The sequence below is a fragment of the Stegodyphus dumicola genome, chromosome 11 (genome assembly GCF_044657685.1).
Source record: "Stegodyphus dumicola isolate Sdum_Otavi_A_Nest chromosome 11, ASM4465768v1".
NCBI classification, from domain to species: domain Eukaryota; kingdom Metazoa; phylum Arthropoda; class Arachnida; order Araneae; family Eresidae; genus Stegodyphus; species Stegodyphus dumicola.
The window spans coordinates 124,941,772-124,967,116 of NC_140778.1; the positions used below are offsets into that span (position 1 = coordinate 124,941,772).

Genomic DNA, 25,345 nt, shown 5'->3' on the forward strand with positions numbered 1-25,345 from the left:
GAAATTTGGAATTTATTTTATGATCGATTTCATATTTTGTAAATCTTTAACGAATTTTTGATTAACAAACTGAAGGATTTCAAAGCGAGCAATGGCAACGTTGTACAGAAAAAACATTTTATCTCCAGCGCGTGAGCCTACATATGGGAAATTCTAAAGATGTGCTCAATTTAAAACTATTTTGCGATATTGCTATTGAACTGAATTTTATGGTTTAAGTGCGAAGAGCATGATGTTTAATAAATAAAGATAACCCACAAAACTTTAAAAAAATGCCCCTTTGAGCGTAATGTAAAAATGGCTTTCAGACTTTATTTTTAATTTTTTTTTTAATGTTGGCAATAAAAAATATTGTCGAAGCTGCTTGAGAGATTTTCTGCTTATATGGTCGAGCTAAGATGTTTTCCAGTTTCATAAAACATAAGCATGATCCATCAAACATACACTTCAAAGCATAATACATGATCATAAACTCAATTATACAAAAGGAATGCTTGATTAATTAAATAAAATGCATGAAATTAAGATATAAATACAAGTGAATACATAACATTACAAAAATAAATAAACAAATAAATAAAACTTAAAATGCTATCAAAAACACAAATATTTACAAAAGCATTTTGTAACAATTTTCTTCTTTTCTATACTCATAAGCATAGCAGAAACATCCTTCTTCATAAACATGCAGATATTGCAGAAATTTAATTCACGTTTATATCATATTCCGTCAAAAACAACTCCTTCACTGAAAATTTCAAAACGAAAACAAAAAAGCGACTTCGATAAAATTACATTTGTATTTTATGTTACGGAAGCGAATCAATAAAATGCCGGGAAAACAAAATAATGAGATAACGATGGCAACGCGCCAAGTATCGTCTTTCGTTTATATTTTAGATAACTACATTTGAGTATTAAGCACACATTCTTTTTATTGAAAAAGAACTGAAAATAAAAACAGGCTGTTTCGAGGATTAGATCAAAGAAAATTAGTTAAATTATTTTTTAATTACGTCACTAAACACTGGTATTAATAACACATGTGTAAATTTAAAATATATTTAAATATTTGAATAATAAGATGTTTTGCGATTAAATTCACTGGTGTTAACATGCTTAGCTATAAAACTCACAAACAATTTGCTAGCGGATGTTGAAAAATACGGAGCAAATTCCGATAGCATTCAAACTCAAAATAATTAGTTATGTCTTACCCCTTTAAAATCAAAGTCAGTTTTTGAATTAATTGTTTAAAAATACACAAAGGTATATAATAGGAAGAAATAACTATATTATATTCTTATATAAATAATAAGTACAATAAATTTAATTAGTTTATCAGATAAAAATAATATTCTTATTAACCTAAAGGGGCGTTAGCTAAAAAGGGCTATTAATCTCGAAACGGGATTTTGTGTTGAATCACTAAAACGCTGAATAAATTTTCAAATTGTTGCCAGCAAATATTAACGCTCTGTATTATTTCACAAGAAATTAAATAAAGGTGAATGTGAATGAATATAGGTATGTTTCTCGCATTCTGTAAGAACGATGGTACCTAGAGCCACCAAATTTTGAATAACGTAATTCTCCACCCAAACATGGGCACATGCAAGGGGGAATTTGGAACTTCGAATTTGTTTTACAATTTATTTCACATTCTGTAAAACTTTAACAAAATTTTGTTTAACAAACTCAAAGATTTTTAAATGAGCAATGAGTACACAAAAACCATTTTTTCCTCCAGCGCAGAAGACTGTCTATCGGAAATTCTAAAGATATGCTGTTTTTAAATGGTTGTGATATTGCTGTTGAACTTAACTGATATGGTTTACGTGCGAGGAACATGATATTTAATAAATAAAGGTAACTCACAAAATGTTTAAAAACGCCCCTTTGGTGTTATATAAAATCTTAAGCTTTTAGAGTTTTTAGCCCAACGGGGCAATTTCTCCAGAAGGCTATTAATTTCGTTTTGGCATTTTGCGTCCTCCACTGTAAAACGGCATTTCACTTTTCAAATTGTTGTCCTCAAATATTAGAGCCCTGTATTGTATTTGAAGAAAATAAATAACGAAGTATCTGCATGAATGTATATTTATTTCTCTCACTGTAAAAAAACTACGGCACGTAGAGATATCAAATTTTGAATAATAAAATCCTCCACTCGAACATCGACATCTGGAAGCCCAAATTTGGAATATGTTTTATTACCTATTTCATATTTTGTAAATATTTAACGAAGTTTTGATAACAAGCTAAACAATTTCAAAGCGAGCTGTAGATGCACTGTGCAGAAGAAATCGCTTTTACGTCCAGCGCGCGAGACTGTCTGTCGGGAATTCTTAAGATATGCTATTTTTATGCAATTTTTATTGATATATCGAATTTTATGTGGTGTAATCGACAAGAACGTGATATTTAATAAATGAGATAAACACACAAAACGTTATTAATAAAAAGACAAAAAATCATTTCCTAAAACCATCTTAATACAGAAATTGAACATTGATATGACGAGTTGAGAAAAAACTGAAAAAACAAAAAATTATATAAGAACCCTTAACGCTGCAGCCGCATTTCTAAACATATACTGCTATGATGTTTTTAAAGTGTATGTAATTTTGCTGTTCAACTGTATGTGACGTAAATGCGAAGAAAGTGATGCTTCATAATAAAGCTAAAAAAAAAAAAAATCTGATGTGTACACCACATGACTTCCTTGTACGGAATATTAAATTATAAGCATTTTTTCTTGCATTTCATTTAAACTTATTGGATTGAATTAAACCTACTTCGCCGACAGCGCATAAACCACAATAGAATAAATGCATTCTTTAAAATTCACTCTAGTATTTGTTTACCATAGCGACACTCTAGCGCTAGATTCACTTAACAGTATTAATAATTAAACAGTTAACTTATATAATAATTATATAACGGAAACTAAGTTAACTGTTATATAATCCAATAACTATATAACAGTTAACTTATATATTTCGTTCATATTATAACTCATAATGCACAAAATTTATATCATTTGAAGAATAGAATTATCTAATCGTTGCCACATGTTTTATTCAAATACTATAATAAAGCTAAAATGATGTATAAAAGAAATTAAGCAAGCAAAACAAAAAAGAAACAGTTTTTCACAGACGATTGAGTATTTCTCATTTAATTAATTCAGTTCTCACTTCGCCAGAAGGCAAAAATACATAAAGACTCAAAATATCTATATTAAAAATTACGAAGTAAATTTGAAACACTTATTTCCTCGAAAAATTCCAGAAAGAATTAAGCATGATTTAATTGGCAATAATAAATGAATGCGTTATCTTTGTTGTTGCGAAGCTAAGTTTCTCTAGATTGGCAACAAATCCACTAGTCTCCTGTTTCAAATGTAAATATCAATGGCCGCCATCAAGAGAATTATTAGGCTCAGCGGCACTTAAACAACTTTAAAATTGTTGATAATTCTAAAAATATTGCATAGAGATTTACTAAAGGCATAAAAACCTTAACCGGAAGATAAGAACAACATAATTCAATCATTTTTAAAGCAAAAAATGTACAATTTACAAACATATAAGAATAAAGAAACTGAGATCACTGAGCCGGGTAACAGAGTGGATATATATATAAATATATTTATATACGTTTGGTGCGGCCGATTGCAACCAAAATACGAGGTGCACATCTACATATTATAGCAGTCCTATATACGTACAAGCGTTTTATTTGATTTCCAAAAAGTGTAAATATTTACAACTAACCCCCTCTATTTGTTAGCAATAAATTCAGACTGGAAAATTACATCAGGAGATCCTTCTACAAAATGGTCTAAAAACTGGTGCCATTAATATATTAATATTATGGTTGTAAATATATATATATGTACGTATATGTTTATATATATATATGTACGTACGCACGAACGTACGTACGTACATATGTTCGTACAGACGCCACGAAAAATTCTCTTCAGAATTAATTTTAAAGCAGTTTTATAATTTTTTTGAAGGAAAAGAGTATTTTATTCTGTCCTTACGTACAGATATCACGCAAAACCATCGTTAAATTGCATTCGATAGCGGTCAAAATGGATATTTTCGTTGAAATATGCTGCCTGAAACTTTTCGCGATTACAATACTTCCTTTTTACTTCGTACAAGGAAGTAAAAAAAAAGGATTAGGAGGAGTAAGTTTAAGAGCAGATATATTAGTATATATCTAAATAGATATATCTAAATATATATATTAGCTCGAATTAATTTTTCTTACATGCATGAAGAATTTCTTCAGCTATAAACTTATCAGAAAATGTTCAGTCTTGTTATGTGTCCTTGTGATCTTTAATAGTTTCTGAAATGTTTCTGAAAAATAAACTATGTTATCAAATATAAAATTTTCTGCATTAGTTACTGTAACAACGATATGTATTTTAACCACGGACGAATCAATGGATTTATAGCTGAATCGTTCAAAATCAATTTTTTGTAACCATCACATATTCTTTTAGCTTCAACATGCATGAAAAATAGCATTTCAAATTTTAAATGGAATTTAAATTAGTTTTTAAAAGAAAAAAATCGCGAAAAAAATGATGTTCCTTTTTTTGTGTTGATAAAAACACCCACAGCTTTTAAAAGTTTAACAACGGTGTACGTAGAATTTGTTAAATAAAGAGATTAAATTAGAAATATATTAAATAGGAAAACATGACAAGTGAAATGCGTGAAGCAGAAGAATATGAGAAACAAAAATAGCTTATAAATACATTATAACGAAGCCAAAATACATCTTTAACAAAAGCATTCTATATTTAAAAACAAAACACAAATATATTTCGTCTGAAACAAAAGAATTTTTTAAATGCATATGAAGTTAAACAAGCGCACGGAAAATGACAAACATTGATCAAAAGTTTCAAAAAATTACAGTTTTTTGTAATGTTTTTTAGTTGTTGAAAATATAAAGAAAAAAAGAATATTGTAAACTCGAACTAAAAGCAAATTTTAACCTCTTAGCTTCAGAAAAAAAAATATTACTGCCGCCATCTAGCGGTTATTTAGTGTACTATTACCTTAAGCCTAACCATTCGCTTTTATGCGTACGGTCATTTCATGTCGAACTAGCACTAAAACGAAGCATAAAAGTACAAAAGGACCATCCTTCATATAAAATTTCCCAGAGAATCCAAAACAACATTTTATAGCCAATGAGAGGCGCTGTAGACGTCGAAATAGCGAAGAGAATGATCCAGAAAACGAGCAGATGTTCTTCGGTTTTTTTTTCTTTGGCCTTCCAACATCCATTTAAAAGTGGATAGAATTTTTATTTTATGGAGCTCTTCGGGCAATATTTGTTTTATCAAGTTCATACCGCTTAGATGTATGTTTTAAATTCCTGCATGAAATTGTCAGGTTTAATAAAGATGTGGCTATTGCTTCTGGCGTTATTATGACATGAGCTAAAATTTTGAAGGAGATATAAACACATTTTATTGGCTACTTTTAGATTTGTAATGTACGTTTACTTTCCATGTCTTCTGCAACAGCTAAGCGGTAACTGATAAGTTTCTTTTATTGCTGTCATTTCAAAATATCACTCAAGTTATGATAAGAAAGCTGGTATGAATTATTACAAAAGACTTTAGCAATCATCCATAAACAGTTAGCCAGCGATTGAGATGAAAAAGGAAATGAAAAACGAAATGTACTTGCTGTTTCATTAAATTGTATCAAGAAAGTTACATCTATTTCATAAGGGATTCAATTTTTATGACTAATGATATAATAAAACCTTTTCATAGCAAGTACTTCAGAAGGAAAGAGTCTACAATTTTAACAAGAGCTGGATTATCATTTACAACCATAATATTAATATATTAATGGCACCAATTTTTAGACTATTTTGTAGAAGGATCTCCTGATGTAATTTTCCGGTCTGAATTTATTGCTAACAAATAGAGGGGGTTAGTTGTAAATATTTACACTTTTTGTAAATCAAATAAAACGCTTGTGGTGGCAATTACACATTTTAAAAACAGCATCATTCAGATATCCACCTTCATATAATTGCATGTAAGTTTGTTTCATAGCTTTGCACACTTGTAGCCAAACATGTAGATTTTTTGAACACATGCTGACACTTGTCTTTGGTTATCTCAGATATCTACTCGTCAGAAACATTTTATTTGAGTTATTGCAGGCGCGACTTTTAAGTTTCCCTCCATAACGGTCACCCTCTGGTATGTACATGTTACCGTGAAAGACCGAAATATGAGAATGTCGACTTTCACCGGAGGTCAACATTCACCAAATACGTCGGTGAAAGATCGAATATTGCAATACATTCTTGTACATTCGGACCCTCACCGGTGTATGTCAACAATCACAGATATGCTCTGGTGTAGGTCGAAAAGAGAGGAGTATATGTACACGCTTTGTCATTGCAAAAGGAAGTGTTCCACAAATAAATGCAGTTGTAAAAGCAAGGGCTTCTTGTGGAATTCAAAGTGTCATAATAGTTTTAAGTTGCTGCAATAAATAAGATTTGAATCATATAATTTAGCAAGTTTTTCCTTTCTCATTTTGAATGTACTGTGTGTTTTAAGTTCTTATGTTCTTAAGTTCTTTTATTACGTCTCAAGTGCGTCTTTTCGCAACTGAATTACGGAGAAGAAAATATAATATTCTTTATATGTTCAACATTCACCATTAGTACATGTCGAACGTCGACATTTACCGGTGTAAGTCAGAAACAAGAGTATTTGGAAAATATTTCGGACATACACCAAGCGACTATGTAAATGTTGACATTCACCGGTGAAAGTCGACATTCTCCAGATTTCGGTGTTTCACAATGACATACATACTTAGTACCATGCTTAATTTTTTACTCATTTTCAATTTTTAAATGCTTAAGTTTTCTTTTTTTCAGCAAAGATTTAGTAGTTCATTCACAAATATGAAATATGGAAATAAAAGAATTTCTCTTTCTTTTTTGCACTCCCAAATCATTATGCGAACATGCATTTACAATTTTCAAAAATCTGAAAAGGCATGTGCGCGATGTTATCGTCATGCGATGATTTGTAGGTACTTTGTTTTTTCACGATATTTTCGACGATGATGTTTTTAAACTGCGAAGTTTTTGAACCGCTATATTTTCAACCACGATGTTTTCTCTTTGCTTTATTTTCTTCCACGATGTTTTGTATCACGACGTTTACGCCTTGCATTGTTTTCTTCGCAACGTTTTCGTCCGCAATGTTTTTGGCGGACACCAATAACTCTGTATTTCTTTTGGTCTGGTTGGCCTACAGAAGATGGGTCCTAGCCACCGTAGTACTGGTGGGAGCAACTTGACAACCAGTCACATCTCCGGGTTTCTATCGTTCCCACCACTGTGGTCTCTGAGCACCGGGAGTGTAGACCCTGGTTGCCCAGGGTAACAGTAGTTTAGAAAATTACTCTTTTAATTCTGCTAACATGGGATTAGGACCCCTGGATGTTAGCATGATCGGCATACTATCGGCATGGTTGGCATTATCACTATCGAGTGACGATTTTATTTAAATGTTTGTAACATCCATGTTAATGTCTTATAAAATTGTAGGGATTGTGCTGTATGTAACTAAATGTAACTTGTGGCCAATCATTGAATAGACGTGACTTATCGCCATATCTAAGTTGAAACCGAATTTAAGAAGGATGTAAAAGACCCTTTTAATCAGAACTTAAAATAATTTAACACATGGACTTTCTTGTGCTTATAAACGAGCCAGCATTTATGGCGCAACTCAAAAGCTAAATATTTCAGGTTTGAGACTAAGCTAAATCGTAAATTAGTCCAAACGCTACGGTAAGAAAAAAGCAATGCTGAAAACACACTGCTATAAAAGAATTGAAGCTAGCAGCGTGGCCTTCAGCAGGCGGAACATGCTCTGTCTTAACAATCTAAAACCTTCCTTTAAATGTTATCTCTGTCAGCTTAATTTGAATACGCGAAAACTAAAATGAGCATTCTGGCAGAAAAACGGAAAAGGAAAACGACCGTAAAGCTATTTAACATAAAACAACTGGTTGGATGAAATAAATGAATACTTTACAAAATTTAAGTTTTTTATCTTTCATTTTTACCTTATGTTTTAAAATATAGCATGAAGCAGCTTCTTGATATTTACATTTTGTTGATGTTGTTTGAATGTTTTTATTTTCAGTAGTTTATTGATGTACTCGATAACTCGTTAAACCTTAGAATTAACTTGCAATAACTGTTATCGGATTAAGACAAATAATTTATTGTTTTACATCAATCATTTAAAACAATTTTCTCGGTATCATTTATAAATGACATAAGATAAGGACTTTTATATATACAGATTATTTCTGTATCATATCGTATGACCAATTAAAAGACTACGAACGAAACTTTAAGAACGTAATCTGAAAGGTAATATACCAATTTATTACTTTTTTGCAGGTAAATGGTGTCATCCAAAACACTGGACATGGAGTCGTATTTCGTGTAGATACCAGCCCACAGGCTCCGGTCGTGAATATCAGTGGAGGCCCTCTGTCCTACAGTTATAGGGTTCAAGAGATTCATTTACATTTTGGACGCACTGACAGTCAAGGATCCGAGCACAAAGTTGGAAGCCACGCTTTTCCAGCAGAGGTAAAGATAGATTTTTATAAGGATCTAATATTTGATATATGAGCTATTTGAGTTCTGTTACCACTGTTGCACTTTGAATAAGTTCGACATAGATGTCTAAGAAATTTTACGTTTTGATAATAGTTGTAATATTCAAAATTATCGGACCATATATTTTGATGATAATATTCTAGTCCAGGTAAAGATGAAAAACATAAGTATCAGGAGGTGAAAATGTATGTGCGAAGTTTATTTGTTATGTTAAAATATGTCCTACACTTCTCTTGGTTCGCCTACTTCACAAGATTGCTTCAGTTGCTCCAACAATAAGGTAACAGTTCTACCAAGAAGTTATGTTTTAACTACATTTAAAGCTGAGGTGAAAAATAAATCATTTAGATGTTTTACATTATTGTAATTACTTAACACTTGAATGTTGACAGGTAAAGATGAGTACAGTTGACAGTTGACAGTTGAGAGCAGAATCTGGACACCCGTGCGGTTTACTTAGACTATTCGGGTCTAGTCCAGGTTCCGCAACTATCCGGGGCAACGCCTCATGCGCCCTATAAGTGCATACATTGATCCTGTATGCATGCTTACATACTAGTTTATAATATATGCTTATAGTTACATAGTTCATAATATATGCTTACATAGTTACATAGTTCATAGTACATGCTTATATACAAGTAGTTCATAATACAGAGATCTTTCATAATACGTGCTTACATAGTTTATACATATATATGCTTACATAGTTCATAGTTGCTTACATAGTTCATAATATATTGAGCCTGTTACAAAATACATACATAGTTCATAATAATTTTTATTGGCCATAATACATACATGTTTCATAATATATATGTTACCGTGAAAGATCGAAACTGGAGAATGTCGACTTTCACCGGAGAATATCAACATTTACCAAATACGTCGGTGAAAGACCAAACATTTCACTACATTCTTGTATATTCGGACCCTCACCGGTGTATGTCGACAATCACAGATAAGCTCTGGTGAAAGTCGAAAAGAGAGTCTATAAAGTGCCATAATAGTTTAAGTTGTTGCAATAAATAAGATTTGAATCACATAATTAAGTAAGTTTTTTATTACTGTTATTTTATTTTCTCATTTAGAACGTACTGTATAATTAAGTTTTTAACTTCTATTATTTTCCTTTCTTATTTTGAATGTATTGTGTGTTTTAGGTTCTCATGTTCTTAAGTTCTTATTTCAAGTCTCAAGTGCGTTTATTCGCGACTGAATTACGGAGAAGAAAATATAATATTGTTATATGTTTAACATTCACCATTAGTACATGGTGAATGTCGACATTGACCGGTGTAAGTCAGAAATAAGAGTATTTGGAAAATATTTCGGACATACACCAAGAGACTATGTGAATGTTGAATTGACCGGTGAAAGTCGACATTCTCCAGATTTCGGTGTTTCACCGTAACATATACAGTGGGCCGTAATACATGTACATGTTTCATAATATATACAGTAAAAAAATTTTAAAAAAGCACAGAAATTTTTCGGCAGTTTAGAAAGTTAAAATAGTGTTTAACTAAAATCAAACTGAGTATAACTTTCTACGAAAAAAAAAAAAAAACGCTCGGCCAACAATCAGGAAGGCAGATTTTTCAGTGCACAAAACTATAAGTTTCGTTTGGGTTTCACTCAGCAAAAAGGCACTGAAGGTGCAGAAATAACCTAATTCACTGTTTTGCTAAGTTTAAAATGTGAAAAATATGGATTACTGGATGGATATGCTTTATATGGAGTTTTGATCGTGTACAAATAACAAGAAAGCAAATTAGTATAATAAACAACTATAAATATATTCAAAACAAAATGCTTAAAAGCTGAAATATGACAGCTATTAAGATGCTTGCGTAGACAGAGATGCAGTTGGGCAACATATTTCAAATCAAATCGTAAGCGGATACTACTAAATAGGAGTGTTATGCTGAAACAATCGAATATGCGAAACAGATTTTAATGCATGTTAAAAACATTTAAAGATAATTACTACCGACAAACCAGGACAATGACATAAAGGAACTATTGGAATACAAAACTGTGATGCATTCTAATGGTAAAGCGAGCAAATGATTTGTGAAACTTTTATTTTATTCTTTTTATAAACTCTTTCCTTATAGTAAAAAACTATTTGCTCACCTTTGACTTTAGCTAAGTGTAGAATCATTAGAATTTTTAAGATGCTTATTATCAGATAAGTTGCTCAAATGGCATGTTTTAGCCAAATTACGAAACTATAGCTTTAGTCTTAGATTTTATGAAGGCAAAGATTTATTTTCTGGCTACTTATGGTATGTCTTAAAATTATAATTTTATAAGGTACATCTCTGTCCTTCCAACATGCCTTCGTGCTGTAACTGTAACCCACTCCGTGTGTATTAGAGAGGTCCACGTTCGACAAGAACATTAAACATTTTCACATTTCCTATTTCAAAAAAACGTAATGAACTACAAATTTCACAAACCAAATTTGACAGAATCTGGTTGTAGATTTGTCACTCTCAAAATCTCGATATTTTAGCTAAGATACTGTAACAAATATTCAGAAAAGCTACACTTATACTGACTGGAATACAAAGTAACTTCATATATACAAATTTAACGTATGGGGAAATATTCTACATCAAAGATAGCTGATTCATATGGCATATCTTAAAGTAAATATAATTAATTTAGCTTATTTTTTGACGAAACATTTAACAGATAAGTTGCAAATTCAACTTCATACATTTTTATTTTCAGATGTTATACTGTTTATAGAAAACGTTTGAAGGCATAGTAATGTTTTCAAAAAGACTTCTTAATAATAGTTATATTATTGATAATACTTTTCAGAATTTAAATATTAAATACCTTGGCACAGCTTCAGTATAGCCCACCCAGAATTTTAACCAAAAAATATCGCCAAGAGTGACGATAAATGATATGATGTGGTAACCCGTACTATTCGCCAAACGCAATGTAAACAAGAGGATGGAATTACGGTTACAGCTAATATAGTAGTCAGTTACATTTATTCAATTTCAATACAAATTACCGAGATATCCATTTACTCATAGATAAATGCACGTGCCAATGTATTCTTACTTTTCCGACGTAGCTTCTCTTAAAATTTATCTCGCGCTGCATCGCACGGAGAAATACAACATTTTTTAATTAGAATTGTACTAAAATTAACTACTCTACACAAAATTCGTGACACTATTTTCGGCGATTGTTTAACGCTCAGATATTGTGGAGAATACTGTTTTGAAGATGAGATTTTTGCATTTAGTTATGGATTGCTCTAAACCTGCTGTTAGTGATGTTGTAATTAAGTATCGAGAGATTTTAAAAGAAAATTTAAGGTGGAAGTTTTCAAACAAGCGTAAAAGTTTGGGAAAGCCAGGCATTCTAAACAGATATTTCAAGTATAAATTAACAAGACAGTATGAACTTTTTAGAGGATTTTTGATGGATTGTGGATTATTGAAGGATAAAACTTGTTGTTAAAAATGTAAGATACTATGCAAAAGTATCATACATTTGGGAAACCCAAGCAAAGGGGAGATTTTTCGGCATTGATTTTAAAATTACATCCTTTTAACCTTAATCATTTTCATTAATCATTCCTTAATATTTCTTTCTTTTAAAATCGTGTATAATAGCCGTAAATTTATCTCTATTATCCACGATTTCTGGTGAAATCAAAATGACCGCCATTTTTGAAACACGGAGTTTCGTCGAAAATCTGGATGGCAACCATTTTTCAAAACAAAGTATGTGCTTTGGCGCCAAAACAAATTCGCCAAACTTTAAAGGTGGGCTATACTGAAGTTGTTCCAATACCTTTTACAAGATGCTTAAAGCTGTAGTAACAGTTTCCAAAAGAGTATTTAAGAAAAAAGATTATCATCATCTTGTATTCAACCCGATACGTAGTTAGAATTCAATATTATTGCTTGTTAATGACGGTGTAGATTTTTTGTATTATTAGTCTGTTTAAAAAGGGAAACCTGAAACATTATTGCAGCTTTTAGGGGCTAAAACGTCTTAGAAATAAAGATAACAACTTAAGATAGCTCCAACAGAACTACGTTATAGTAGGCTCATCCTTTAACTGTAGAAATGAGCCGTATAAATTGAGAGTTAAAAATACAGAATGAGTTGCCAACAAAAGTTCGCTAAAATTAATTAAAACACTCAGCAAACTTATTCACCGAATAAAGGTTGAAATTATCTTCACTTGAATGCAACAGAATTCCACACTACGAACTGATTCTGCTGAATTACTGGCTTCTGATACTTTTTACATAACTTAACCAAGATGAAATAAAAGTTTCTAGAATATTTTAAGCGATGCTGCTCAAAGTAGCTCTAATTTCTTAAGCAAATTCTACTCCTGAAAATTTCAAACTGGCAACAAATTTGATGGCAAATAATCAAATGTCGTCAGGGCAAATTAGGATTTTTCATTCGATTCTTGCAGATTTTCTATATTTGTGCTATTTGTACAATTCTAGTACATATTTATACAGAATTGTGTTAAAACTTTGTTACATAGACCTGTTAAAAAAACGAAAGTTCAATTGTTAATTAAAAATAATATAAATTATACGAGAAATACACAAAAAATTAGACAAAATGAGACGCAAAGAATATTATATACTAAAATGAACAATAATCTAAGATCAATAAAAATGCCAGTATACAATAAAAAGTAAAATCTATATATATAAAGAAGAATGTCTGTTTTGTCTTTGTTTTCTCATGATTAACTTAGTCACTATTACAGCTATCGTCACTAAACTTTCTACAATTCCTTTCTATGTCTTGAAAAATGTCGACGTTCACATTTCTCAAAAAAAAAAAAAAAAAAAAAAAAAAAAAAAAAAATCTGAAATGTTTCAGATTTTAAATTACGTCCAAAGGGGCGTTTTTTTAACGTTTTGAGTGTTACCTTTATTTATTAAATATCATGTTCTTTGCACTTAAACCATAAAATTCAGTTCAAGAGCAATATCGCAAAATAATGTTAAATTAAGCATATCTTTAGAATTTCCGATATACAGTCTCGCGAGCTGGAGATAAAAGTATTTTTTTTCTATATAACGTTGCCATTTCTCGCTTTTAAAGCATTGAGTTTGTAAATCAAAAATTCGTTAAAGTTTTACAAAATATAAAATCTATAATAAACCAAATTCCAAATTTGGGATTTCAGATGCCCATATTCGCAGTAGGATTTCGTCATTCAAAATTCGATGGCTCTATGTACCATTGTTTTATCACAATGCGAGAAATAGACAATCATTTATGCAGATTTTTCATTATTTAATTTCTTCAAATATAATGCAGGACTCTAACATTTTGTGGCAACAGTTTGAAAAGTGAACCGACGTTTATGAGTCCGACGCAAAATCGCAAAACGAAAACAATAGTCCTTCAAGGACAAAGCCCCTTCGGACTAAAAAAAAAAAGAAGCTAAAGCCAGAGATATTAATTAAAAACTCTGAAAAGGCTAATTTTCGCCTTCCTTTTTCCGAGTTGCAACAGAGTCTCACGATGGAGATAAAAATCTGCTTTATTTCGAGAAGTGTTGCCACTGCTCGCTTTCAAATGGTACAGTTTCTAAGTTTAAGAAAAGTTAATAAAAAGTTTCTAAGTTTTACAATGAAATAAAAATAGCATTGTCAAACATTAAATACATTATTCCCGATTCCAAAAATTCGTAAGGTTCCATTTCGACTGTTCGCATCTTCTTACGACTTTAATCAACCGAGATATTAATTAAAAACTCTGAAAACACTAATTTTCGCGGCTCATATTTTCGAGTGGCAACAGTCTCGCGCTCTGGAGATAAAAATGCTTTATTTCGAAAAGCGTTGCTACTGCTCGCCTTTAAATCGTAGAGTTTGTTAATCAAAAACTTCTACGTTTCACAAAATCTACATATATAAAGAAGAATGCCTGGTTGTGTGTTTGTTTGTTTGTTCGCGTCATTTATTTCTGATCAATTATGATAAATGTTTTGCCACATTTAATCTACTAAAATTAAATTTACATGAAATATTGGATGGAACTTGAGCTTTTATGACCATTGGATTAGAAAGACGAAAATTACTAAAAGATGTGTGTAATTGTTGCTGATATAATCAGAGAGAATTAGTTTATTTTTCTATTGAAATGTTTTATGTGTGTTTCATATCGAATCGGACTGAAAGATGTATGACTACGAATCGTATTTCTTGCATCGTTATTAGAGAAATATTACAGCGGTATCGTTCTCTCTGTTTTTAGATACATTTCTCTCATTCTAAGTTAACTGGCATCAGGTACTTCCGCTAGTAAGAAAATAAAATTAATTGCAAACCAATATTTACATAAATTTATAAAATTCACATAATCGTTCATTTAAATTATGCGTAGTTATATGGTGAAAAACATGTTTTAGATAATTATCCTTTTATAATTTTTAAATAAAGTTATCTTAATCTTGCACAGTAATTTATAAATAAAATTAAGAGATATGAACATCAGAACCGAGTTTGAAACAAATACTCCTAAGTATATTTCATCCCTTTAATTTACGGGTGAAAGCTGAAAATAAATTTTCTTGCTGATGGTTTGCTTTAAAGTAATATCAGATCATCTGACAAGAATTCCCTAACCTCTACTTGAAGAAATGTTAAACGCCACCATTAAAAATTCCTAGTATTCAAAACGAAATTTTTCAAATTAGATTTATCCTTTTACCGTGGCATCAAAATAGCTAAAGACTTACGGAAACATGGAAAGTCCCCTGCGATTACGTATCTCCGACGAAACAGGACATCTTGTCCCTAATGAAATTAAGAACTTTTCATAAGATTGCCATTCCTTAATCATATTCAAAGACGCTTAAACGGATAATTTGCTGTGCTTTTCTTTTCTCTTCCAATTTAGATGATTATTTTTTACTCAGCATCATCTTTTCCTTTAACCTCCCCCACCCCCAGTTTCTCCTTTTTTGTGAGAGATATAACAAAGTCGTTTATCTCTCAGCCAGGGAAGGTTGTTTGTTTTGTTGAAGCAATCTCCGTCGGTCTCCAATGTATATTATCTTGAAGTTCATTTTCTTTATTTACCCGCTTTCTCAATTTATGCTTTTCGATTTTGGAGATTTTATTTCACGCAAGTACCCTTCTCTGTAGCCTTCCCTACTAGCTCCTTTTATTTAAATGTAATTTATTTGTTTTATTAAGAGCGTTTTTTATCTTCTTAAATGTTGCTTACGCATTGAGATTTAATTTTGATGCTTCAGATAAAAAATTGTTTTCGGTTCTTGCGCGTATATATTTATGTGTTAATCTTTCTGCACGCTACTTAATTCGTACGAGCGTTGAAAACGTAGGGTTAACTATTCCAATTATACCGGTATCAAAACTATTATAATTGCTTTGCAGCTAACAATATTTTTTTCTTATTACCCATACGTTATTAAATGCATATACACTGGTGTGCAAAATTAGCATATCAGCTGAACGAAGAGGCAGAGCGGACAGAAAGACCAATCAGGAGATTAAGTAAGGTGATGTACAGTAGCACATGCGCAGATATGCAGGTAGACGTAATGGGGGAGTGTCTGAGTAGTATAAAGCATGTTGTCGATGTAAGATCAGTATTTCTGGCAAAGAGATTGCACGCCGTATAGCAGTTAAAATCACACCGAGTTGCTGCCTCAGCGAAAAACGGCGAATAATCAATCTGTTAGACGACATCTGGATGCTTTTACCCGAGGTCGAATCATTGGGAAGTTGAAGGAAGGCCGCAGTGTGACAAGTGTGGCTGCAGAGTTCGGAATTGCTCACAGCATCGCTTCACGACTTTAGAGACAATTTCAAACTACAGGAACAGCTATCCGAGAATTTAGTAGTGGTCGTCAACGAGGAACCACACCCGCACATGACCGATATATTGCCTTACAGGCCAGAAGAAACAGGCGGCAGACAGCGGGAGAAGTGGCTAGACACACGACACAGGCGACTGGACGACCGATATCGCGTTTTACCGTGGCCAGAAGACTGCACGGTGGTGGTCTGTTTGCATGACGCCCTGTACGGTGTGTACCTCTAACGTCTGCCCATCGGAGAAGGCGTTCTCTGTGGTGCCGGGAACACCGGAATTGGAGAGACAATGAATGGGGACGAGTACTCTTTACAGATGAGAGCAGATTCAGTCTGAGTAGCGATTCTCATCGCATACTCATCTGGAGAGGGCGGGGAAGCCGCAATCATCCCTCGAACATCATTGAAAGGGACAGGTATGGAGGTGGCGGTGTTCTCGTTTGGGGAGGCATCATGCTTGGTAGTCGTACAGACCTTCACATCTTCGACGGAGGTTCAGTCAACGGGACCCGTTATTGTAACGAGATTCTTCTTCCATATGTGCGTCTTTTTAGAGGCGCTATGGGTCCGCAGTTCCTTTTCATGGACGACAATGCACCATGTCATCGCAGAGTAGCTGCCGAACAGCTCCTAGAGAGTGAGGATATTGAACGTATGGATTGGCCGGCACGATCTCCGGATCTCAATCCCATCGAGCATGTATGGGATTTTCTAGGCAGACGCTTGGCAGCTCGTACCTTACCACCAGTAACGATTCCGGAGCTTCGATTGGCGCTGCAAGACGAATGGGAAGCAACGCCTCAACAACTCATTGACACCCTCATTCTCAGCATGGGCAGACGCTGTGAAACCTGCCTAGCAGTCAGGGGAGATCATATCCCCTATTAAAGACCGGATGTTTCTTGCTGGACACCCATCTCAGGGATGTTTTGGCCTTCAGTCGCATTGCGCTCCATGCTACTTTTTTAATGAAACTTCTTTTTATCCCTCTGATTTCTCTTTTAGTAAGTGTTGCTTACATTACTCATGTCCTTACGTATTGGGCATCTTACGGTATTAAATGTGTTGATTTAGAAAGCTTTTGTACAAAGTTATATTGAAAAAACCGTCTCGTCCTTAATTTTTGCACACCAGTGTACATTGTGTTGCAAGCAAAAAGCTTAGACAGTCAAAAGAGACGAACAAAGACTGGGATTGCGCAGAAAATACTTTTATACAAAGGCGTGATTACACTTCGGATTACATTACAAGAATGTTTATATCAAGCGAATTAAATTCACATACATATCAGATTAATATTCAGATGCTGGGTTGTGATTTCATCGCATGCCAGGAATAATTGCGCAATAGAGATCAGATGGTGGAACACTTTTTAGAATTACAGGAAGTAAGGATTATATTAGAATTATTATTGATTTGTTATTTTTAGAATGAAGAAATAATTACGCAATATAGATCACATGACGGAACACTTTTTAGAATTATAGGAAGTAAGAAAATCAAGATGCTGCTGTGCTCATTGTACGCAAATGAACATAGAGAAATGAGCAAATATGAATTGTCCAAAGTGTAATGTTGGGTTATGCGAAGAATGCTCATTGTACGCAAATGAACATAGAGAAATGAGCAAATATGAATTGTCCAAAGTGTAATGTTGGGTTATGCGAAGAATGCTCATTGTACGCAAATGAACATAGAGAAATGAGCAAATATGAATTGTCCAAAGTGTAATGTTGGGTTATGCGAAGAATGCTCATTGTACGCAAATGAACATAGAGAAATGAGCAAATATGAATTGTCCAAAGTGTAATGTTGGGTTATGCGAAGAATGCTCATTGTACGCAAATGAACATAGAGAAATGAGCAAATATGAATTGTCCAAAGTGTAATGTTGGGTTATGCGAAGAATGCTCATTGTACGCAAATGAACATAGAGAAATGAGCAAATATGAATTGTCCAAAGTGTAATGTTGGGTTATGCGAAGAATGCTCATTGTACGCAAATGAACATAGAGAAATGAGCAAATATGAATTGTCCAAAGTGTAATGTTGGGTTATGCGAAGAATGCTCATTGTACGCAAATGAACATAGAGAAATGAGCAAATATGAATTGTCCAAAGTGTAATGTTGGGTTATGCGAAGAATGCTCATTGTACGCAAATGAACATAGAGAAATGAGCAAATATGAATTGTCCAAAGTGTAATGTTGGGTTATGCGAAGAATGCTCATTGTACGCAAATGAACATAGAGAAATGAGCAAATATGAATTGTCCAAAGTGTAATGTTGGGTTATGCGAAGAATGCTCATTGTACGCAAATGAACATAGAGAAATGAGCAAATATGAATTGTCCAAAGTGTAATGTTGGGTTATGCGAAGAATGCTCATTGTACGCAAATGAACATAGAGAAATGAGCAAATATGAATTGTCCAAAGTGTAATGTTGGGTTATGCGAAGAATGCTCATTGTACGCAAATGAACATAGAGAAATGAGCAAATATGAATTGTCCAAAGTGTAATGTTGGGTTATGCGAAGAATGCTCATTGTACGCAAATGAACATAGAGAAATGAGCAAATATGAATTGTCCAAAGTGTAATGTTGGGTTATGCGAAGAATGCTTTAGTCTGTACCATACGATGTAAAATGTATTTCATTTAATAAAGTTTTCCAGAATAATAGGTGTGCTTATAGTAAGTTAGAAAGTCGATCGCTACGCGTGGACTTATGTATTCCACCATTAACTTAAATATTGAACTTCAGACTGGTAGATTTAAATTGTAACTGGAAGCTCACAATAAGTAACCGATAGGAACTGATATTAATCAGCAGACCATATAATGTAAGCACCGAGAAATCATCAGAAAAGTTACTGGCATTTTAGATTTATTAGACATAAAACCGGTTTGTGTCTTTATTGTGAGCCTTCGTTTATCCACGGTTTTGCATTCGAGAAATAAAAAGTAATGACTAACAAAAGACGTTAGAGATAAGAATTATATTCACATTCGGTATAGACGAAAAATAGTATTGATTCTAATAGCAACTGCGCTTATAGAATTCAAAAAGGTGTAGGATAGTGATTACAAATAAATACTAAACTGCAACTTCGTACACAAATAATTTCTCACACTTTATGCATATTTTGAGGAGAGTAAAATGCCGTAATTTCAAACTGGCATTTTGCTAATGATCCTCTTAAATCTCCACAACAAGCTGTTCATTAGCGAACTAGCTACCCTTTAAATATTTTATTTATTCCCGATTCTCCAAATTAGATCTTCCTAAAGAAAAATGTAATTTTGTATAACCTAAATATATACCATTCAATGTGAACAGTTATTTGATAACGGTAGTGTTTTCTGCACTGATATCCTGATGCTACACTTTTCGACCTGGATATTAGTAGCAACCTCGTAATTGTATTTAGTCTTCTAAAACGAAGAATACTGTGGCAAATAAAATAAATATTTTTCGCACTTTAATGCATTTATTTAAAGCCGTTTAATTTAATAATTTTTTACACATTTTCATTTGTCTGTATGATATGTGGAAGATTTTAGCCGCATTTAACTTGCATCGTGTCATAGCTTGTTTACATTGGACTCAACTTACGCTGAACTTGAAACAACACTATATTAGACAATAATAACAGTAAGATTTTACTATTACAGTAATAATACGGAAAATAATTTTATTACAGTAATAATAGTAAAATAATTTTATTACAGTAATAATTAGGGAAATAATTTTATTACAGTAATAAATAGGAAAATAATTTTGATACAGTAATAATTAGGAAAATAATTTTATTACAGTAAATATTAGGAAAATAAATTTGCAAACAAGAAAGAATTAATTTACACCTTTTTGAGTCGTGTAGAGTCGTGAAAAACGGAACATGTTGTTGGAAACTCATTAACCCTCCGCATTTAATGTTTTAGATACTAACCCCTTGAAAAGCCCTGTTTGAAACATTAAACAAACAATTAAAGGAAGATGTTGTTTTGTGCTTATTAACCCTCCCCGTTTAATGCTGTAAATACTAACCCCTTGAAAAGCCCTATTTGAAACATTAAACATACTATTAAAGGGTGATTAATTGTTTATTAGTATACATTTTATTTTTTACTGTTCTTTAATTTAATTGTTTACACCAATTAAATTAAATTATTACGCAATATTGCGTGGTGTCGTGGCTTGTTGGGCTCCTTTTACGCTTTACCTTGAAAGCAACACCACATTACGCAATATTAACATTAATATTTTAATAATACAGTAACCTACGCTATGCTGTGCTGTAAAAAGCAATTGAATTCCTTTAGCGCACAGCCCTAGAGACATTGTTTATTAAAAAACTGGTGGGCAACATTAGAAACAATTTGTAAACATAAACCATATCAATAATTCCTCTAATGGAGTTACTTCTTTGTAGCAATTTTGCTCGTGCCCACATGCGTAATTGGTGCAACGCACGCGGGAAAAAACGGCTCATCTTTGCTAGAAGAGTGCAAAAATCATAATCACGAACGAGCGATGAATAATTTATCACCGAGTGCAATCCGTGACCTGAGGACGGATGCCCACTTTTCCGTAAAGATTGATGACTTCGGTGCACGACTTGGACAAACAAAAAGACGCTTGTGTTATTAGAGAGTTCATTTTTCGCTTATTCTCCTTTCCCCGTCTCCAGCTAGCATTTGTTGTCTTTGCTGTGTATTTCATAATTTCCCTCTTTGCGTCTTGAGAAGATCGCAGATGGTTTTTGAAGAGGGAGGGAGAAGATTTTTGCGTTTCTCTTGCTGTATTTTTTGAGTGCAGATTCCTTAGTTGGAGGAGTTTATTTTTTTGCATGAGTTTCTTTGCCTTTTCTTATTTCTGACAAGAAGAAGGAAGAGGAGGAGAAGATACTGAATGTTTTTGTTTTTCATTGTTACTGCAGATTGCTGTGTGTTTTGTCCAGTGATTTATAAATAATTCAGGGAAATTACCCGTATCTGGGCTTGAGTTTGCGATTCTTTTATTTGAAAGAATGCAAAAAAAGGTACTTTTTTAAAACATAATGCTGAGTAGCAGAAAAATACATTTATGATAATATTAAACGACATACTACAATAATAAAATAAATATGTAAAGGAAAACTTGAAACAAAGCTAATTTTTGCCTTCCCATGATTGTTTAACCTAATCAAACTTATATGAAAAGAGTGTATATTTGTTTAAGAATTTGTTCAGTTTCCGATATACTTTGCTCAAATTCTGGTAGATTTCACAGAATTACCCTGGACCTATACTTAAAAATCTGATAAAAATTGTATTTTTTTGTCTTATAAGCAAACCTAATACTCTGAGTAAATGTACATAGGGAAATACGTAAGGTAGAAAACAGGACATAAAAAAAACTGAAAGGTTTCAGATTTTATATTACGCCCAAAAAGGGCGGTTTTTTAACATTTTACGTGGTTTTACTTATTGATTAAATATCATATTCTTCGCACTTAAAACACATAAAATTCAATTCAACATGAATATCACAAAATATTTAAAAACAGGATATCTTTAGAATTTCCGATAGAGATTATCTCCAGCACAGTCTCGCGTGCTGGAGATAAAAATATTTCTTCTCTGCAGTGTTGCCATTGCTCTCTTTGAAATCGTTGAGTTTGTTACTCAAAAATTCGTTAAAGTTTTACAAAATATGAAATTGATCATAAAACAAATTCCAATTTTCAAATTTGGTCTTTCACATGCCCATATCCGTAGGAGGATTACGTCATTCAAAATTCAATGGTATCATTGTTTTATCACAATGCGAGAAATATACCCACATTTATGCAGATTTTTCATTATTGAAATTCTTCTAATATAACGCAGGACTCTAACATTTGGTGGCAACAGTTTGAAAAGTGATTCGCCGTTTATAGTGATTCAACGCAAAATCGCAAAACGAAAACAATAGTTATTCAGGGACAAAGCTCCTTTAGACTAGAAATACAGTTTACCAATAAGCTAGTTCTCTGACTGTAAAAAATGCACAATAAAGCAAAGGAAAAATTCGGCCTATATTTTTTTTTTTAAATTTTCAGAACTTAGCGCTAAAATATTAAGGGCGAATATTCGCAAAGAAATACGAAGTTAGCTCTCAAGTTATCAAATTAAAAAGTAACATTTAATAAAAATAAAAAATATCTGTAAGCTTTCAGAATTTATATTACGTCCACAGCGGTGTTTTTTTACCATTTTATTTGTTACCTTTTTATCAAACATCATGTTCTTCGCACTTAAACCATAAAATTCAATTCCACAGCAATATCGCAAAATAGCTTAAAAAAGATTTCCGATACACAATCTCGCGCGCTGGAGATAAAAATGTTTTTTTTTTTTTTTTTTTTTTTTTTTTTTTTTCCGCGCAGTATTGCCATTGCGCGTTTTGAAATCGTTCAGTTTATCAATCAAAAATTCTTTAATCTTTTACAAAATATGAAATCGATAATAAAACAAATTCCAAATTCCAAATTTGGCCTTCTATATCCCCATATTCGGGTGGAGGTCTGAGTTATTCAGAATTGGATGTCTCTGAGTACCGTTGTGTTTCGCAGTGAAAGAAACATACATACATTTATGCAGATTCTTCATTATTTAATTTTTTAATGTAATGCTGGGCTATAATATTGGGTGGCAACAATTTCAAAAGTGAAGCGCCGTTCATAGTGAACTAACGCAAAATGCCAATACGAAATTGATAACCCTTCTGCGCAAATTACCCCTTTGGGCTAACAAAAAAATAATAATAAATGTATTTATTAAACATTTTAATTTATTTATTAAGCATATACTAGAATACTCGAATTAAAAGGTAAGAAAAGAATGAAAATGCACTTTCTTTGGGAAATCCCTGAAATTGTAAACCACATTTGCTAATATTAATGGGCAATGTTTGATGAAATTAACAATTAATTTGAAACACAATTCAAAATGACAGCTTCTTATTCGACTGCAAACTTCAATCTCTAGCCAAAACCAATACCGAAGTAAACATTCAACTGATTATTTCACCAATATATTAAAGAGGAATGTTTAACTAGCTTTACGAATATCAGCTATTACTCATCTTTCAATCTTTCTCCCTAATACGTACAAAGTATTCAGGTATTAAAGTTTGCAAATATGCAATATGCTGAGATAAATTTTTCTCATGTTTTGGTATATGTCAGGCAGCGGTTGCTGAAAATAATGTTATTAAAATACACTAAGTGTATAAAATGTAATACACCCAAACATCATTTTGTGCAGGGGACAGAGACCGAGAAAACGGATAAAAAACTATTCTGAAAATAGCCAATAAAATACATTGTTTGAAACATATTTTAAAAACATTTTGCTGCAAATAGGGACCACATTTAAAAGTACAGCACAGAAAACAACTCAAAACCTCACGATATAGCTAGAAATAAATCACGAAATAGATAGCCAAAGGGAGTTAGCTAGAAGGTCTATTAATTCAAAACGGCATTTTGCGTCGATTCACTTTTCAAACTGTTGCCACCAAATATTATCCCCTTGTTTTATATTTAAAGAAACTAAATAATTAAGAAACTGCATGAATGTTTCTCGCATTGTGAAAAAACAACGCTACCTAGAGCCATCAAATTTTGAATAACTTAGTCTTCCAACCTAACGTGGGCACTTAAAATCCCGAGTTTTGAATTTCTAATCTGTTTTATTATCTATTTCCAATTTTGTAAAACTGAAACGAATTTTTGAATAGCAAACTCAAGGATTTCAAAGCGAGCTATGGCAACGTTGTACAGAAAAAAAACATTTTTATCTCCAGCGCGTGAGTCTCTGTATCGGAAATTCTAAAGATGTGCTTATTTTAAAACTATTTTGTGATATTGCTGTCGAATTGAATTTTATGCTTTAAGTGCGAAGAGCAAGATATTTAATAAATAAAGATAACACACAAAACGTTAAAAAACACCCGTTTGGACATAATATAAAATCTGAAAGTGTTCAGTACTTTTTTAATTTGCTTATATGTTAAATATTAGATATATTAAAATTCTGAACGGTACATATAAAAATTATTATTCGCAATCAGGAATTCGGATTTTGTTGTGAAGAACTGGTTCAATACCACTTCCGTTACTTGAAGAAACTACCTCACATTTTTTAAAAAGTTGACACTTTTGGTGATATTTTCGGTGATCATTGTTTACGATGACAGTTGTTAGCCCTCTATATATGACACGGTAACCAGACGTACAAGATCGAAGCTCATTCTGGAATTTTAAAGTTCTTTCAGAACTGGTATCGATTGCAAAGAAATGGCTTTCCAGTTTGCTCCAAAGCCCTACATATATACTGCATTCAACCAAGTTCCTCTTGATCATTGGCCCACCAGCGGCCGAGCGGTTAAAGTCGCTGAACACTGGTAGTTCTGTCCGAGGTTCGAATCCCGCGAACGGTCTGGCTGCATGGGCATTTTCGTGATTTTCCCCGTGTGTAACGTGGATACGAGCCAGTTTCCTTAGAAAGTCCTCCACGAAGGCATGGCATCCCTACCCTTAGACAGATAGTCCTAGTGTGCTTTGCCATAATTAAATAAACCAAACCAAACCAATCCTCTTGATCATCAATTGTAATCAATTCTACTGATGATCAGTGCCTTGATCATCAGTAGAATTTGTTACATAATTTGTAATATCACTGTCATTTACGGTCTGTCCTGAATCATATCTTTAATATAAATTTAATTTAAAGTA

At 32.6% G+C, this 25,345-nt stretch overlaps 1 protein-coding gene across 2 annotated transcripts in view; it reads left to right on the forward strand.

The window, feature by feature from the left end:
* LOC118183673 (carbonic anhydrase-related protein 10-like) overlaps positions 1-25,345 on the forward strand; it is a 1,099,923-nt gene that overhangs the window by 820,988 nt on the left and 253,590 nt on the right. For both annotated transcript variants that reach the window (XM_085827194.1, XM_085827193.1), the window contains exon 4: positions 8,494-8,688. In XM_085827194.1, coding sequence (XP_085683320.1) covers positions 8,494-8,688 — 195 coding nt within the window. The remainder of the gene's footprint in view (positions 1-8,493; positions 8,689-25,345) is intronic.